The sequence below is a fragment of the Muscardinus avellanarius genome (genome assembly GCF_963383645.1).
Source record: "Muscardinus avellanarius genome assembly, chromosome: 10".
Taxonomy (NCBI): domain Eukaryota; kingdom Metazoa; phylum Chordata; class Mammalia; order Rodentia; family Gliridae; genus Muscardinus; species Muscardinus avellanarius.
This window is the reverse complement of record NC_137796.1, coordinates 46,390,354-46,406,633: the sequence shown is the minus strand read 5'-3', so window position 1 is coordinate 46,406,633 and position 16,280 is coordinate 46,390,354. Positions and strand designations below refer to the sequence as shown.

At 41.4% G+C, this 16,280-nt stretch overlaps 1 protein-coding gene across 1 annotated transcript in view; it reads right to left on the bottom strand.

The window, feature by feature from the left end:
* The window catches only part of GARRE1 (granule associated Rac and RHOG effector 1), a gene marked incomplete at both ends in the record, with an annotated part of 76,810 nt that extends 64,845 nt beyond the window's left edge, over positions 1-11,965 (bottom strand). The window contains one exon of the mRNA XM_080704389.1: positions 11,471-11,965. Coding sequence (XP_080560515.1) covers positions 11,471-11,965 — 495 coding nt within the window. The remainder of the gene's footprint in view (positions 1-11,470) is intronic.
* Positions 11,966-16,280: the final 4,315 nt, after the last annotated feature.

Sequence of the window (16,280 nt, the reverse complement as noted above, 5' to 3'; positions counted from 1 at the left end):
TTTTTTTATATTTTATTTGGAAACAGGGTCTCACTAAGTTGCTGAGAGCCTCACTAAGTAGCTGAGGCTGACTTTGAACCTGTGCGATCCTCCTGTCTCAGCCTCCCAAGCGCGGGGATTACAAGCATGCGCCACCACGCCCGGGTTAAAAATATAAAATAGTTCTGGGAGTGTAGCCCGGAGGTAGAAGTGTTCCATCCCCAGTACCACCAAAAAAAAACAAAAAAACAAAAACAAAACACTAAAGGCAAAACAAAGGTACCTCAGGAGCTAGGTTAGAACTGAGCAGAGACCTACCAATGTTCTTGGAATGGCAACTGTCTCCACTTAAAAGTGCTTCAGTTAGAATAACTTGGAGCTGGGCGCATGCTTGTAATCCCAGCATTCAGGAGGCTGAGACCGAAGGATCACGGTTCGAGGACAGCCTCTGCTACTACTTAGTGAGGCCCTCTGCAACTTAGTGAGATCCTGTTTCAAAATAAAGAATAAAAAATAGGGCAGGGGGTGTAGCTCGGAGGTCGAATGCCCCTGGGTTCCATACCCAGGCCCGGAAAAAAAAAAAAAAAAAAAAAAGAATAACTTACTGAACACTAGACCTTTCCAGCCATATTGAAAACAATGATGATAATGATGATGATGACTAATAGGATACAGTGCTTCACAGAACTAATCATTTCTCATCTTCAATAGGAGTCTGGAAGGTAGGTAGTAATTCCATTTTATAGATTGGGAACTGATACTCATAGATGTTAAAAGATGCTAAAGGCCATATGGGCACTAAGAAGCAGAAACATCTTGTAAACCCAGATTATTTGGCTCTGCTTAATAAATAAATTCCTGGGTTTATGTACCAGTTTTGCAGGTACTAGTCAACTAGTAAAACAGCACTGTCACAAGCCATTTCTCTAAGAGCAAGATAGTGAGGGTAAACCACCCAGCAGAAGGTACAAAGTCATTCATGAGTACAACCTAAAGAGAATACATACCCTTTCTGTCCTAGGGCAAAGCACACAGTGAGCAACTGCAGTTCCTGGACAAGGCATCTGTATCTGTCAATCAAAAGCATATCCCTAGCCAGAGACAGGAGGATCACAGGATTAGGGCCAGGCTCTGCAATTTAGCAAGACATTGTTTGAAAATAAAAAATAACCCAAGGCATAGTGACAGGTGCTTGTAATTCCAATACTTGTGAGGCTAAGACAGAATGGTTGCAGGTTCGAGGACAGCCTCAGTTAACAGACTCATTAACCTAGCAAGACCTTATTTCAAAAATAAAAACAAAATAGGCTGGTAGTGTAGCTCAGAAGTACACTACACCTGGGGTTCAATCTCCAGTACTACAAGCATGCTTGCAATGCATAAATGAATGAATGAATGAATGAACAAACAAATAAGTGGTCTGAGGGTATAGCCCAGAGGCAAGCAAACAAATGAATAAATATGTAGCCCAGAGGCTTCCATTCCTAGTAGCAAAAAACAAAACAAAACAAAATCCCAGTATTTGAGAGGCTGATACAGGAGGATCCGAGTTCACTAACAGCCTCAGCTACTTAGTGAGGCTCTTTGCAACTCAGTGAGATCCTGTTTCAAAATTAAAGAATAAAAAATAGTTCTGGGGGAATAGCCCGGAGGTAGAATGCCGCTGGGTTCCATCTCTAGTGCCGAAGAGAAAAAAAAGACCTGCCTGTAAATTAAAATCACCTGGGGAATCATTAGAAAAATGAACTGGCCATCAGGGGTGATAGGAAACTACACTTTCTCCTAGGTTTAAAATGGTCAAAGCTGGGTGTAGTGGCACATACCTATAATCCCAGTACTTGGGAGACTGAAACACGAGATAACAGGTTTGAACTTAGGGAGCCCTCCCCAACTTAGCAAGACCCTGTTTCAAAATAAAAAATAGGGCTGGGGGTGTAGCTCAGAGACAGAATGCTCCTGGATTCAAACTCTAGTCTCATAAATAAACACATACATACATATGTAAAATAAAATGGTCAAGCATTTGAATACTCTGGAATATCAGGCTTTCCTCACACAGTCTTGGGCTGTGCTCCTGAGCAGGGTACTTTATTCTGTTTTCTGTTTCTATAAAAGAATATCTAGCTTGGGTATTTATTTATTTATTTATTTATTTCTGGTACTGGGGATTGAGCCCAGGTCATTCTCCCTCCAAGCTACTACACCCACATCTGTTCTGTGTGTGTGTGTGTGTGGTACTGGAGGTAGAACCCAGGGGCTTTGCTACCTCTGGGCTATACTCCCAGACCTATTTTATATTTTATTTGGAAACAGGGTCTTACTAAGTTGCTGAGAGCCTCAGTAAGTGGCTGAGCCTGGCTTTGAACCATGCAATCCTCCTGTCTCAGCCTCCCAAGCTGGGATTACAAGCGTGCGCCCCCCACCCCCAGCTTATTTTTGTTTTGAAACAGAGTCTTCTTAGGTTGCTAAAAGTCTTACTACATTGATGAGGTTGTCCTCAAACTTGCAATCCTCCTGTCTCAGCCTCTCAAGTACTGGGATTACAGGCATACACCACTATGTTCAGCTGAGTTTGAGTAATTTATAAAGAAAAAAGTTTATTTAGGCTCAAAGTTCTGAAGACTGGAAAGCTACAGTATGGTGTTGCTTGGGGGCTTTGCATTGCTGTAACTCGTGGTAGAAAGCAGAAGAATAAGCAGGTGAGTACAAAAGAGTCAAAATATGAGGAATGCCCTTTCTTTATAGCAATCCACTCTGAAAGTCAATAATCCCACCCTACTAGTGCAAGAACTCATAAATTTACTGACCTAATCAAACTCTTAAAGGGCCAACTATCTTTTGACATTGTTAAATTGGAAATCAAATTTCAGCATGAATTTTGCTAGAGATAAACCATATCCAAACTACAGCAAGAGACCTCTTCTAATCAGTCAAGTTCAGCGATGTTAGATTACAGACTCCTTTCCCTAGAGATGAATGTTAAATAATTTCTCAGGGTTTTACTTTTTGTGTGTGTGTGTGTGATCTTGTAATCCCAGCATTTGGGAGGCTGAGACAAGACAATCAGAAGTTCAAGGACAGCCTCAGCTACTACTCAGTGAGTCCCTTTGCAACTCAGTGAGACCCTGTCTCAAAATAAAGAATTAAAAAAAAAAAAAAAACTAGGGATGGGGGTGTGGCTTGGAGGTAGAATGCCCCTGGGTTCTATCCCCAGTACAGCCAAAAAAAAAAAAAAAAAAAAGCCTGTTTAGTTCCTTATGCACAAAAACCATGGTATTATTCCAACTATACTAATCATTTCAATGGGGAAAATGAAAATTCCAAATTACACCAATAAGAAGTATTTCCCCTTCTCAGCTCAGTGGGCCATGTAGTTCTAGGAAAGTAGAAGGGACAAGTAGGTACTGACACATCTCAGGGCTTTCTAAGCCCGTATGCCTTGTGATTGGTTCATCTTCTAATTAACCTGATCTGGAGAATGAGGGCAGTGGCTCTCCAGGGATGGAAAGCAAATAGCCATGTAGCTCTAACTCTGTTTCCTCTAAGACCTACTGGTATGACTTAAAGCATAGCTCAAGCTGGGTGAGGTGGCGCATGCTTGTAATCTCAACATTTGGGAGGCTGAGACAGGAGGATTGTGGTTTGAAGACAGCCTCAGCTACTTAGTAAAGCTCTTAGCAACTCTGTGAGACCCTGTTTCAAAATAAAAAATAAAAAATAGGGCTGGGGGGTATAGCTCAAAGGCAGAATGCCCCTGGGTTCCATCTCCACTACTGGAAAAACAAAAAACTAAATAAAGCTAAAAGTACTGTTATCAAAAGATGATAACTATAACAGCCTGGTTTTAACATGTTCAACACGTTTCAAGAAAGGGCAGAGTTTTTCCTAACTGCTCTCTTGCCACATCTCTATCAAGCAGTAAGGAGGCATGCTGATGGCTGAAAAACATGATTCTTTATATAAAACAAGCTAGGCAGCCGGGTGCAGTGGCACATGCTTGTAATCCCCGCACTTGGGAGGCTGAGACAGGAGGATCAAACAGGTTCAAAGCCAGCCTCAGCTACTGAGTGAGGCTCTCAGCAACTTAGTGAGACCCTGTTTCCAAATAAATAATATAAAATAGGTCTGGGAGTATAGCTCGGAGGTAGAAAGCCTCTGGGCTCCACCCCCAGTACCAGGGAAAAAAAAAGAAAAAAAAAAAAAAAAACTAGGCATAGCGGCCCATGTTTGTGATCTCAGTACTTGGGAAACAGATGGGAGGATCAGAGGCTCAAAGCCAGCCTCAGCAACTTAGCAAAGCTCTCAGCAACCCAGTGAGACCCTGTTTCCAAATAAAAAATAAAATCAGAGTTGGGCATGATGGTGCATTATAAGTACCTCCTAGGTACTTATATAAGTACCTCCTAGGTACTTATATAAGTACCTCCTAGGTACTTATATAAGTACCTCCTAGGTACTTATATAAGTACCTCCTAGGTACTTATAATCCCAGTACATAGGAGGCTGAGAAAGGAAGACTGAAGATTTATGGCCAGCCTCAGCAACTTGTGAGGCCCTTTGTAATTTAGTGAGACCCTGCTTCAAAATAAAGAATAAAATATGGCTGGAGGTGTAGCTTGGAGGTTGAATGCCCCTGTGTTCAATCCTCAGCATCACAAAAATAATAATAATAAAATACAATCAGGCTGAGGGTATAGCTTGGAGGCAGAATGCCTCTGGGTTCAATTCCCACCACAAAAAAAAAGCCAAAGCTGTGCATTTGTGTGTGTACAGGTATGGATTTGTGTGTATAAATATTAATTTGGAATGACACATGCCAACCAGGTACAGGTCACTCCAGGGAAAGGAATGGGATATCAAGAAGAGGAAAAGAGAAGATTTAAATTTTATTGTCTGGAAATTCATTTAAAATTACAGGCATGGCTTACATGTGTTTATTTAGAGTTGTGTTTGTGTGTTACTGGGCATTAAACCCAGGAGAACTCTATCACTGAGCTACATCCACAGCCCTTTTATTTATTATTAGTATTACTATTAGTATTAGTAGTACTAGTACTAGGAATTGAATCTAGGAGTGTTCTACCTCTAAGCCCTTTTCATTTTATTTATTTATTTTTATTTTGCAGATCTGAGGATGGAAAACAGGGGCATTTGACCTCCGAGCTACAACCCCTGCCCTATTTTTATTTATTTTTATTTTTATTTTTGGTGGGTCTGGGGACGGAACCCAGGGGCATTTGACCTCCGAGCCACACCCCCTGCCCTATTTTTATTCTTTATTTTGAAACTGGGTCTCAATAAGTTGCAGAGGGCCTCACTAAGTAGCTGAGGGTATCTGTGAACCTCTATCCTCCAGTCTCAGACTCCCGAATGCTGGGATTGCAAGCATGTGCCACCATCCCCAGCTCTATTTTTCATTATTTTTGAAACAGGGTCTCACTAAGTTATGGAGGACCTCACAATAAATAGCTAAGGCTGTCCCCGAACCGCAATCCGCCGTTCTCAGCCTCCCAAATGCTGGGATTGCAAGCGTGCGCCCCCAGACACCGCTTCATTTTTTATTTTGAAACAAAATCCTGCTAAATCACTGAGGGCCTCACTAAGTCTGCTTTCTAACTTGTGATCCTCCTGTCTTAGATTCCCAAGTACGGGGATTCCAGGAATATGCTCAGCTGCCATACATGTATAACTTTTTTTTTTTTTTTTTGGCGTGTTTGGGGATGTAACCCAGGGGCATTTGACCTCCGTGCTACACCCCCAGCCTTATTTTTTATTCTTTATTTTGAAACTGGGTCTCACTAAGTTGCAGAGGGCCTCACCAAGTAGCTGAGGCTGTCCACGAACCGTGATCCTCCAGTCTCAGCCTCACGAATGCTGGGATTACAAGTGTGAGCCATCATGCCTGGCTTACATGTATAACAATTTTTTTTTTGCAGGTCTGGGGATGGAACCTAGAGGCATTCAACCTCCAAGCTATACCCCTGCCCTATTTTTTATTCTTTATTTTGAAACAGGGTCTCATTGAGGAAGTAGAAGGAAATAGGCAGATAGGAAAGAGGCCTGAGTAGAAAAAAGTTAATTTCCTGAGGGGTGAAGAATACTAATTAACTTCCAAGGCTTCTGAGATCAGCTCTTCCAAAATTCAGACATAAGAATGAGCAAAGCTTCACAAAACCATCTGTTTACTAGTCAACAAACCCAGGAGACATCATTGGAGCAAGTCTGACACTCCTACTGAAAGGACCCTTCAAAGGACATGTAAATACCATATGCAAATTCTGAGAGCTGCTTCCCAGAATCCCCAGAATCCCAAACTCCAACCAACAGAGGACATGCAGACATATATAATCCCCTAGCGCAGCCACCAGGATGGTTTTTCCCTCTCTGGGAACCCCTCCCCTTTGGAGAGCTTTTCTCTCTCGCAGGTCGCATTAGCTTTGAGAGAAGGTGGAGTACAACTGAAGGCACGTGGCCCGGGCTACACTTAGGTAGTGACCTGAAGGCCTCTGCTGGACATCAAGGCCAAAGAGGGCCCCTAGGGGTGACCTGCACTTCCTTTCTGGCAGATCGCGTATACTCTGGGAGAAAGCAGCTTGCAACTGAAGGCATTTGGCTTGGGCTACCCTCAAGTATTGTCCTGAAGGCAGCTGCTGGACACCAGAGCCCCGATAGCCCTAGAGGTGTTCTGCCACTTTCCCTATTCCTTTCTGGCAGATCATGTGGACTCTGGGAGAAAGCAGCTTGCAACTGAAGGCATTTGGCTTGGGCTACCCTCAAGTATTGTCCTGAAGGCAGCTGCTGGACACCAGAGCACCGATAGCCCTAGAGGTGTTCTGCCACTTTCCCTATTCCTTTCTGGCAGATCGTGTGGACTCTGGGAGAAAGCAGCTTGCAACTGAAGGCATTTGGCTTGGGCAAACCTCAAGTATTGTCCTGAAGGCAGCTGCTGGACTTCAGAGTTCCGGCCACTTTTCCCTATTCCCAGCTGCTTCCAATAAACCTTTTACTCCCCTTCCTGCGGTCTGCGGGTGTCATCTTTGCTCACCGTAGACAAGAACCTGGTAAGGAAACACTTTCTTCTCAAGAAACTCCATTTCATCTTTAATGAAACGCGAGGTTTCTTCTCAAGAAATCCCCGTTTCATCACTAAATTGCAAGGGGCCTCACTAAGTAGCTGAGGCTGTCTGCAAATTGTGATCCTCTCCTCTCAGCCTCCCAAATGCTGGGATTACAAGTGTGTGCCACCACACCCGGTTTAAAAAAAAAAAAATTTAATGGCCCAGGCCTGTAATCAAGCAACTTGGAAGGCTGCTTCAGGAGAACTGAAAGTTTGAGGCCAGTCTTAGCAATTTAGTGAGATCTTGTCTCAAAAATAAAAAGGAACAGACAGGAGCAATAGCACACATCTGAAATGCCAGTATTTGGGAGGCTGAGACAGAAGGATTTAAGATTTGGGTCCAGTCAGGAGTAAGTGAGTTAGTCCCATTTCAACATTAAAAATAAAGCCAGGTGTGAATGCATACACCTATAACCTCAGTACTTAGGAAGCTGATACAGAAGGATCACAGTTTTGAGGCCAGCTCAGCAGCAATTAAGCAACACTCTGTTTCAAAATGAAAAATAAAATAGGGCTAGGAGCAGAGCTCAGATGTAGAATGTACCATAGTTCAATGCCCAATATGAAAAATAAATAACAATTTTTTTTTTTTTTTTTTTTTTTTTTTTTTTTTTTGCAGTACTGGGATTGAATCCAGGGACATTCAACCTCTGAACTACACTCTCAGCCTGATTTTTTTATTATTTTGAAACAGGGTCTTATCTTACTAAGTTGTGGAAGGCTTCAGTAAGTAGCTGAGGCTGGCCATGAACCTGTGATCTTCTTGTTTCAGCCTCAGAAGTACTGGAATTACAAGTATGTGCTACCACACCCAACTAATAAATAACAATTAAAAAAAAATAAAAGGAGCCAGCCTGGTGGCAGACGCTTGTAATCCTAGTACTTGGGAGGCTTATATGGAATTGTAGATTCATGGCCAGCCTCTGGAACTTAACTTTGGTTCTATCCCAGTGCCACAAAAATAAAATAAAATAAAATAAAATAAAATAAAATAAAATAAAATAAAATAAAATAAAATAAAATAAAATAAAAAATAGTAGTTGGGCGTGGTGGCACACGCTTGTAATCCCTGCGCTTGGGAGGTGGAGACAAAAAGATCGCGCAGGTTTGAAGCCAGCCTTGCTGGCTTAAGAGACCCTGTTTCCAAATAAAATATAAAAAAATAGTTCTGGGAGTGTAGCCCAGAGGTAGAAGGATTCCATCTCCAGTACCACCAAAAAATAAATAAATAAATTAATTAATTAAAATAAAATAAAATAGCTAGGGATGTAGCTCAAAGGTAATATTTCTAAGTTTAATCCCTAATAGCATAAATTAATAAATAAGAATAATTTTAAGTTCCTTTTGCACATGGCTTCAAAATGGGTTTTTTTTTTTGTTGTTGTTGATTGCTTTGGGTTTTTTGGCAGTATTGGGGAAGGAACCCAGGGGCATTCTACCTCTGGGCTACACCCCCAGCCCTACTTTTATTTATTTATTTATTTATTTATTTATTTTTATTTTATTTATTTATTTATTTATTGGTGGTACTGGAGGTGGAACCCAGAGGCTTTCTACCTCCGGGCTATACTCCCAGACCTATTTTCTATTTTATTTGTTTTTTTTGTTTTGTTTTGTTTGTTTGGTGGTACTAGGGGTGGAACCCAGAGGCTTTCTACCTCCGGGCTATACTCCCAGACCTTTTTTTTTCTATTTTATTTGGAAACAGTCTAAATTGTTGAAAGCCTCACTAAGTAGCTGAGGCTGGCTTTGAACCTGTGCGATCCTCCTGTCTCAGCCTCCCAAGTGCAGGGATTACAAGCGTGTGCCACCATGCTCGGCTCTTATTTTTTATTCTTGATTTTGAAACAAGGTCTCATTCAGTTACAAAGGGTCTTATGAAATAGCTGAGGCTGTTCATGAACTGCAATCTTCCTATCTCAGCCTCCCAAATGCTGGGATTACAAGCATGTGCCACCACACCTGGTTCTCAAAATCATTTTATACATAATAAAAATCAATTTAGTTATTTATTTTTTATTTTTATTTCTTTACAGGTCTGGGGATGGAACCTAGGGGCATTCTACCTCCAAGCTATACCCCCAGCCTATTTTTTTTTTATTCTTTATTTTGAAACAGGGTCTCACTGAGTTGCAAAAAGCCTCACTAAGTAGCTGAGGCTGTCAGCGAACCACGATCCTCTGGTCTCAGCCTCCCAAATGCTGGGATTACAACTTGCGCCACCATGCCCAGCAATTTAGTTATTTTTAAAAATTAAAATAGTATAAATTAGCTTATTCAGCCACCCAAGTCATCAGAATTGGCTCAAAAGACTAATGACTTCAGTGTTAAGATGGGGAACAGGATATTTTTCCTCTTACCATCTCATCCAGGAGCTTAACTTGGATATACAAGGACACAATGAGAAACCAACCTTAGTTTAGCCCCCTGAACAGCTAAAAATAATTCCAAAAATATATTTGTTAAACTGATAGGGTAGATCAAAGTTTAATAAATAATTTCCTAAATGAAATCAAGAAAAAAGATCATCTTTATTCTTAGTGAAACTTGCTTTCTAACTGTACATTCTAATCCAGAGCCCTAAAAGAATATTTTTTTCTTTTTCTTTTTCTCCCTACTTTAATACTGAAGATAGAACCCAGGAGCCTTCTGCTTATAGGCTATAATAACCCATCCAGCCCATTTTTTAGTTTTTTAAATTATTATTTTTGTGTGTGTGGTACTGGGGATAGAACCCAGGGACATTCTACTTCCGACCTATACTCCTAGCCCTATTTTATTCTTTGTTTTCAAACAGGGTCTCACTAAGTTGTGGAGGGCCTCACAAGTTGCTGAAACTAGCTGTGAACCTGCAATCCTCTTGTCTCAGCTTTCCAAGTACTGGAATTACAAGCTGTGCCACCATACCAGCTTTATTTTTTATTTAAAACAGAGTTGCTAAGTTGCTGGGGGCTTATGTTGCTGGGGCTGGCTTCGAGCCTGAGGTCCTCCTGTCTCAACCTCCCAATACTAGGATTCAAAACATGTGCCACCATACAGAACTGAGAGTATTTCATTCTATCAAAACCTTCAATTTAGCAAAGCCTTCAGCCACTTACTGAAACTCTTCAAAGTAAAAAATAAAATAGGGCTGGAAGTGTAGTTCAATCTCAAGTACCACTACCACCACCAAAAAAAAAAAAAGAAAAAAAAAAAAGAAAGAAAAGAAAGAAAACGTGTTGAATAAGATTCAACAAATGCATCTAAATATGGACAGGTATGAATTTAGAACTAGAAAACTAATTCATCCTATAAAACTGTGGAGCTGGGTGTGGTGAGACAAGCTTGTAATCACAGTACTTGGGAGGTTGAGACAGGAGGATCACAGGTTCATGGCCAGTCTCAGCTACTTAGTGAAACCCTCTGTAACTTAGTGAGATTCTGTTTCAAAAAAAAGAATAAAAAATAGGGCTGGGGAGCCAGGCATGGTCGCGCATGCCTGAGGATCGCAGGTTCGAGGACCACCTCAGTAAGTAGTGAGACTCTCATCAACCTAATGAGATTATTCCCAAATAAGAAATAAAACTGGGCTGGGGGTGTAGCTTGAAGGTAGAATGTCTCTGGGTTCAATCCCTATTACCAAAAAATAAAATAAAATAGGGCTGGGGGTATATTTCGGGGATAGAATGCCTGAGTTCAATCCCTAGTACCACAAAATTAAAAAAAAAATGTGTAGAACTTCTTACAAACTAATGAATATCTTTTTATGACATTTTATATTAAGCTATAATCATACTTCAAATTCTAAGTACTTTTTTTTGGCAGAACTGGGAATGGAATCCAGGGACGTTCTACCTCTGAGCTACACCACCAGCCCTATTTTGTATTCTTTATTTTGAAACAAGGTCTCACTAAGTTTTGGAGGGCCTCATTAAGTAGCTGAGGCTAGCCATAAACCTGCAATCCTCCTGTCTCAGTCTCTCAAATACTGGGATTACAAGGGTGCGCCACCACACCCAACTTCTCACTAAGTACTTTTAATGTTATTTGGAAATTAGTTTACAAACTGAAAATTTTAGGTACAAAAACCTATAATACAAATTGATTTGTTTAATAATCTTTTTGTGGGGGGCTGGGGTTTGAATCTAAGACCTCATACATACTAAATACACTCAACCTCTAATTCTACACCACCAGCTCTGTTTAATAATCTTTTAACTTAATTTGAAATGAAAGCAATTCAGAATTTGGCAAGCACAAAATTTTTACAAGGAGAGAACATAAACTGAAAGAGGACAAAGGCTATCATTCCAGTGTGTTGAGAAAATCCAGAAAATATCCTCACTCATCCCTGGAATACATTTAAAACTATGTATAATATAGAAGGCACTCTACCTCAATGTCCTGGAGACTGAATTCCTTTTGATCTGTAAAGTTTGCAGCTCCAGCACTAAGTTCCATCAGCATCTTGGCAATCTCGGGCTTTATGGCAGAGGTCAGCCGACTGGCTGCTTCCATGACATGTTCCTGCACATCTTTGAGCTGCATGGCCGCCTTTGAGTAGTGGGAGTTCCTGAACACTGTGCTGAAGAGATCTGTGAGGAAAGTACTGGCACGGCAGAAGACGTTGAGGGCATCCAGGTACTTGGAGATGCCCTGCTGGATGTCAGCAATGGGAGTGGAGTGGGACATAGCATGGTGGCAGCTGCCTGCAGCGGTCAGACTGCCCAAGGGGGCAGAGGTGGCTGTGGATGCCAGGGGAGCACTCAGTGCACGGCCCAGCTCAGGCAGTGGGTATTGCTGGTGCTGCTGCACCTTCTGCTTGGACCCGCCAAGCAGGAAGCGCCGTTTGTAGTCCATTTTACTGTCCTGGGCACTGCAGCAATACATGCGGGTAGGAAACTATCCCAAAGACCGTGAACAGGTCAGGGTTCTGTCTGAGCTTCTTTTTTCTCAAAACTGTAACTAGGTATAAAAATAGTGGAGTTCTGAAAATTTAAGTTTTAAAAAAGGCATTTCCATGAGGCAGGTGACTATGTGATCCAACATAGAGGTGAGGACAAGTTTATTTAATAAGTATTTTCAGTATAGGCAGGACCACTGACAAAAAATAAAAATGTGTCCAAAAAGCTATATAAGAACTGTTTTTCATTCCACTCTTTTAATAAAAAGATATGCTTGCTGAGAAAAAAAATGTGTGTCTATAATTGCTTTGCAAGAATATTTTGATACTTATATTTACAATGGCAGAAAAATAACTTAACTTTTAAAAATGTAATATAATGTATCTTCAATATACCAAAAAGTTAGAACCCCAAAACCCACAAGCTGATCAACAGCAATTTAAAAAGCAGTAAGAGTCTTTCACACTAAATCCTTAAGAAGGAAGGTCAAACCTCTGCAGAACTTTGACAGAGCCTGCCCGTCAAATCCATTTATTTGTTAAGCTTATCTTCAATGCTAAAACTTTCCAAATTTCCTGTAATGTATTAAGAAAACAAGATTTCTTTAAAAATGGCATTTGTTATTCCAAGTCTTCTCGTTTTCTTTTGTTTGCTGAGGTAGCAATTTCCTTGTAATATTAATAAGGGGTACTTGCAGGCTGTGCTGGCCCTCAACTGTAAAGTCTGAAGCAAGAAAGCACAGATGTATTCATAAGGCCCTTCCTGTAAGATTCATTTCCTGTAAGAAAAAAAAAAAGATAAGGTCAGGAAGGCCACTGGACAATGAGTAATTCTAGAACATTAACTTTAGTAATGCTGTCATTCACACAGGCAGGAGACAAATGAGTAAGAATTTTTTCTTCTGTACTGGGGATGGAACCCAGGGGCACTGGACCTCCAAGCTACACCCCCAGTCCTATTTTTTTAGTCTTTTTTTTTCTTTTTCTGGTACTGGGGTTCCTGGACCTCCAAGCTATACTCTCAGACCTATTTTATACTTTTTTATTTGGAAACAGGGTCTCTTAAGCCAGCAGGGCTGGCTTCCAGACTGTGCGATCCTCCTGTCTCGGCCTCCCAAGTACGGGGATTACAAGCGTGCGCCTCCCCGCCCGGCTAGTCTTTCTATCTTTGAAGCAGGGTTTCACTGAGTTGTGAATGGGCCTCGCTAAGTAGCTGAGGCTCTCCATGAACCACGATCCTCTTGTCTCAGCCTCCTGAATACTAGAATTACAAACGTGCACCACCATGCCCGGCTTGATTTCATTTCTTAATTTGGAAACAGAGTCTCAGTAGGTTAGTGAGAACCTCACTACTCTGTCAAGGCTGGCTTTGAACCTGCGATCCTCCTGTCTCATCCTCCCAAGTACTGGGATTACAAGTGTGTACCATCACACCCCGCTCTAATGGTTCTTTAAGAAAATCTTAAAGGCAAGTGTGGTGACACGCACACCTGTGATCCCAGTACTTAGGAGGCTGAGACAGTAAGATTGAGACAGGAAGACTGAGATTGTTTTAGAACCAGCCACAGCAATTTAGTGAGTCTCTTAGCCACCTACCAAAACCCTATTTAAAGACAAAAAATAAAAAGGATTGGCAGTGTAGCCTGGAGGTAGAATGCTGCTGAATTTAATCCCCAGTATCTCTCACACACACACACACACACACACACACACATTTTCTCTCTCTCTCTTAGAAAAACAAGTATCAAATTGCTACTCATAAGAAATCTGTTCCAAAGTGTTCATTTTTCAAATTCATGACAGTAAGGCAATCATATCTATCCATGTTCAAGTGTTTCATCATAATCCATTCCAGCTTAAAAAGAAACATTTGACTGTAATGAAGGAGCAGGCATGGTGGCACAGGCCTATAATCCTAGTACTTGGGTGGCTGAGACAGGAGGATTGCCAGTTCAAGGCCAGCCTCAGCTATTTAGTGAGACTCTCTACAACCTAGTGAAACATTGTTTCCAAATAAAGAATGAAAAATAGGGCTGGGGGAAAAAAAAAAAAAAAAAGCACTGGGGGTATAGCTCCGAGGTAGAATGCCCCTGGGTTCAACTCCCAGTTCCAGAAAAAAAAAAAAAAAAAAAAAAAAAAAAGAATGAAAACAAGCCGGGTGTGGTGGCCTACACTTGTAATCCCAGTACCCAGAGGCCGAGACAGAAGGATAGTGGGTTTGACACCAGCCTCAACAACTCAGTGAAACTCTCAGCTACCTAGAAAGAACCTGTTTCAAAAAAAAAAAAAAAAAAAAAAAAGGGCTGGAAGAATAGCTTGAGGGTAAAAAGCCCCAGCAACCCCCCCACACACACACACACAGAATGCCTCTGGGATCAATCCACAGTAAAAACCATACACATACACATACACACACACACACACAAAAAAAAAAAAAAAAAAAAAAAAAGAGCTGTGGTGTAGCTAGAGTACAGCACCTGCCATATCCATGCCTGAGGCCCTGAATATGATCCCTAGAAACACACACACAGGAAACATTCAGGGAATTTTTTTTTTTTCACAAGATGCCATACTAACATTGACCTTATTAAAACTAGGAAGCTGGGTGTGGTGTGCACGCTTGTAATCCTAGCATTTGGGAGGCTGAGACAGGAGGATCTTGGTTTGTAGACAGCCTCTGCTACTTAGTGAGGCCCTTTGCAACTCAGTGAGACCTTGTTTCAAAAAATAAAGAATAAAAAATAGGGCTGGGTGTGTAGCTCGGAGGTAGAATGGCCCTGGGTAAAAAGCCAGGCGTGGTGGTACACCCGTTGTGCACGCGTGTAATCCCTGCGCTTGGGAGGCTGAGACAGGAGGATCGCACAGGTTCGAAGCCAGCCTCAGCTACTTAGTGAGGCTCTCAGCAACTTAGTGAGACCCTGTTTCCAAATAAAGTATAAAATAGGTCTGGGAGTATAGCCCGGAGGTAGAAAGCCCCTGGCTTCCACCCCCCTACACACACACACAAGCCACAAAAAAAAAAAAAAAAAAAAGAATGCCCCTGGGTTCCATTCCCAGTACAAAACAACAACAACAAACAAAACAAAACAAAACAAAACCAACCCTAGGATGAGCCAGGAGTGGTAGCCTGTGCCTGTAATCCCAATACCTAGGCGGCTGAGACAGGAGAATGGCAGGTTCAAGGCCAGCCTCAGCAACTTAGCAAGAACTTCAGCATCTTAGTAAGACCCTGTTTTGACATAAAAAAATTAAAAAGGGCTGGGGGTGTAGCTCAGAGGTAGAATGTCCCTGGGTTCAATCCCCTGTACCACAAAATAAAAAAGAAACGATGAATACTGTTTTTAACTTATTAACAGATCTGATGTTCCTGTACTAATCTTTTAGATAGGTCTGAAATCAAGCAAACACCATAGGACTTAAACATTATTCAAGTTCTATCCTTCTGACATGGGATTTTGCCAAGATACAATATGCAGAGAAAAGGGTAACACCTATTCATGGTGTCGTTTTCATGGCAGTGATCATAATTTCCCCTCACAAAATACTCTTGCAAGTTGAGTGATGAATACTTTAGTTTCATCCTATTATTTGCTATAATGTTTATGATTGTTTTGGTTTTGTGGCATTAGAAATTGAACCAGGGCATTCTACCTCTGAACTATACTAACAGCCCTATTTTTTTTTGTGTGTGTGATATCAGGGATTGAACCCAGAAGCATTCTACCTCTGAGCTACATCCCCAACCCTGTTTTATTTCTATTTTGATACATGGTCTTACTAGGTTGATAAGTCTCACTACTTACTAAGACTGTCCTTAAACTAGGATTACAGGCATGTGCCACCACACCCAGCTTATTCTATTTATTTATTCATTCATTTATGTGGTACTGAAGATTGAACTTAGGGCCATTCAACCTCTGAGCTATACCTCCAGCCCCATCTTATTATTATTTTTTGCAGTACTGGGGATGGAACCCAGGGGTATTCTACCTCCGAGATACACCTCCAGCACTATGTGTCTTTTATTTTATTTTATTTTTTTAGTGGCACCGGGGTTCCTGGAAGCCCTTCTACCTCCGGGCTACACTCCCAGACCTATTTTTACATTTTTTAAATTTGGAAACAGGGTCTCCTAAGCCAGCTCACGCGGCTGGCTTTGAACCTGTGCGATCCTCCTGTCTCTGCCTCCCAAGTGCAGGGATTACAAGCGTGCGTCACCACGCCCAGCATTTTTTTTTTTTTTAAACTGATTCTCACTGAATTGCGAACGGCTTGGCTAAGTAGCTAAGGCTATTTGCGAAC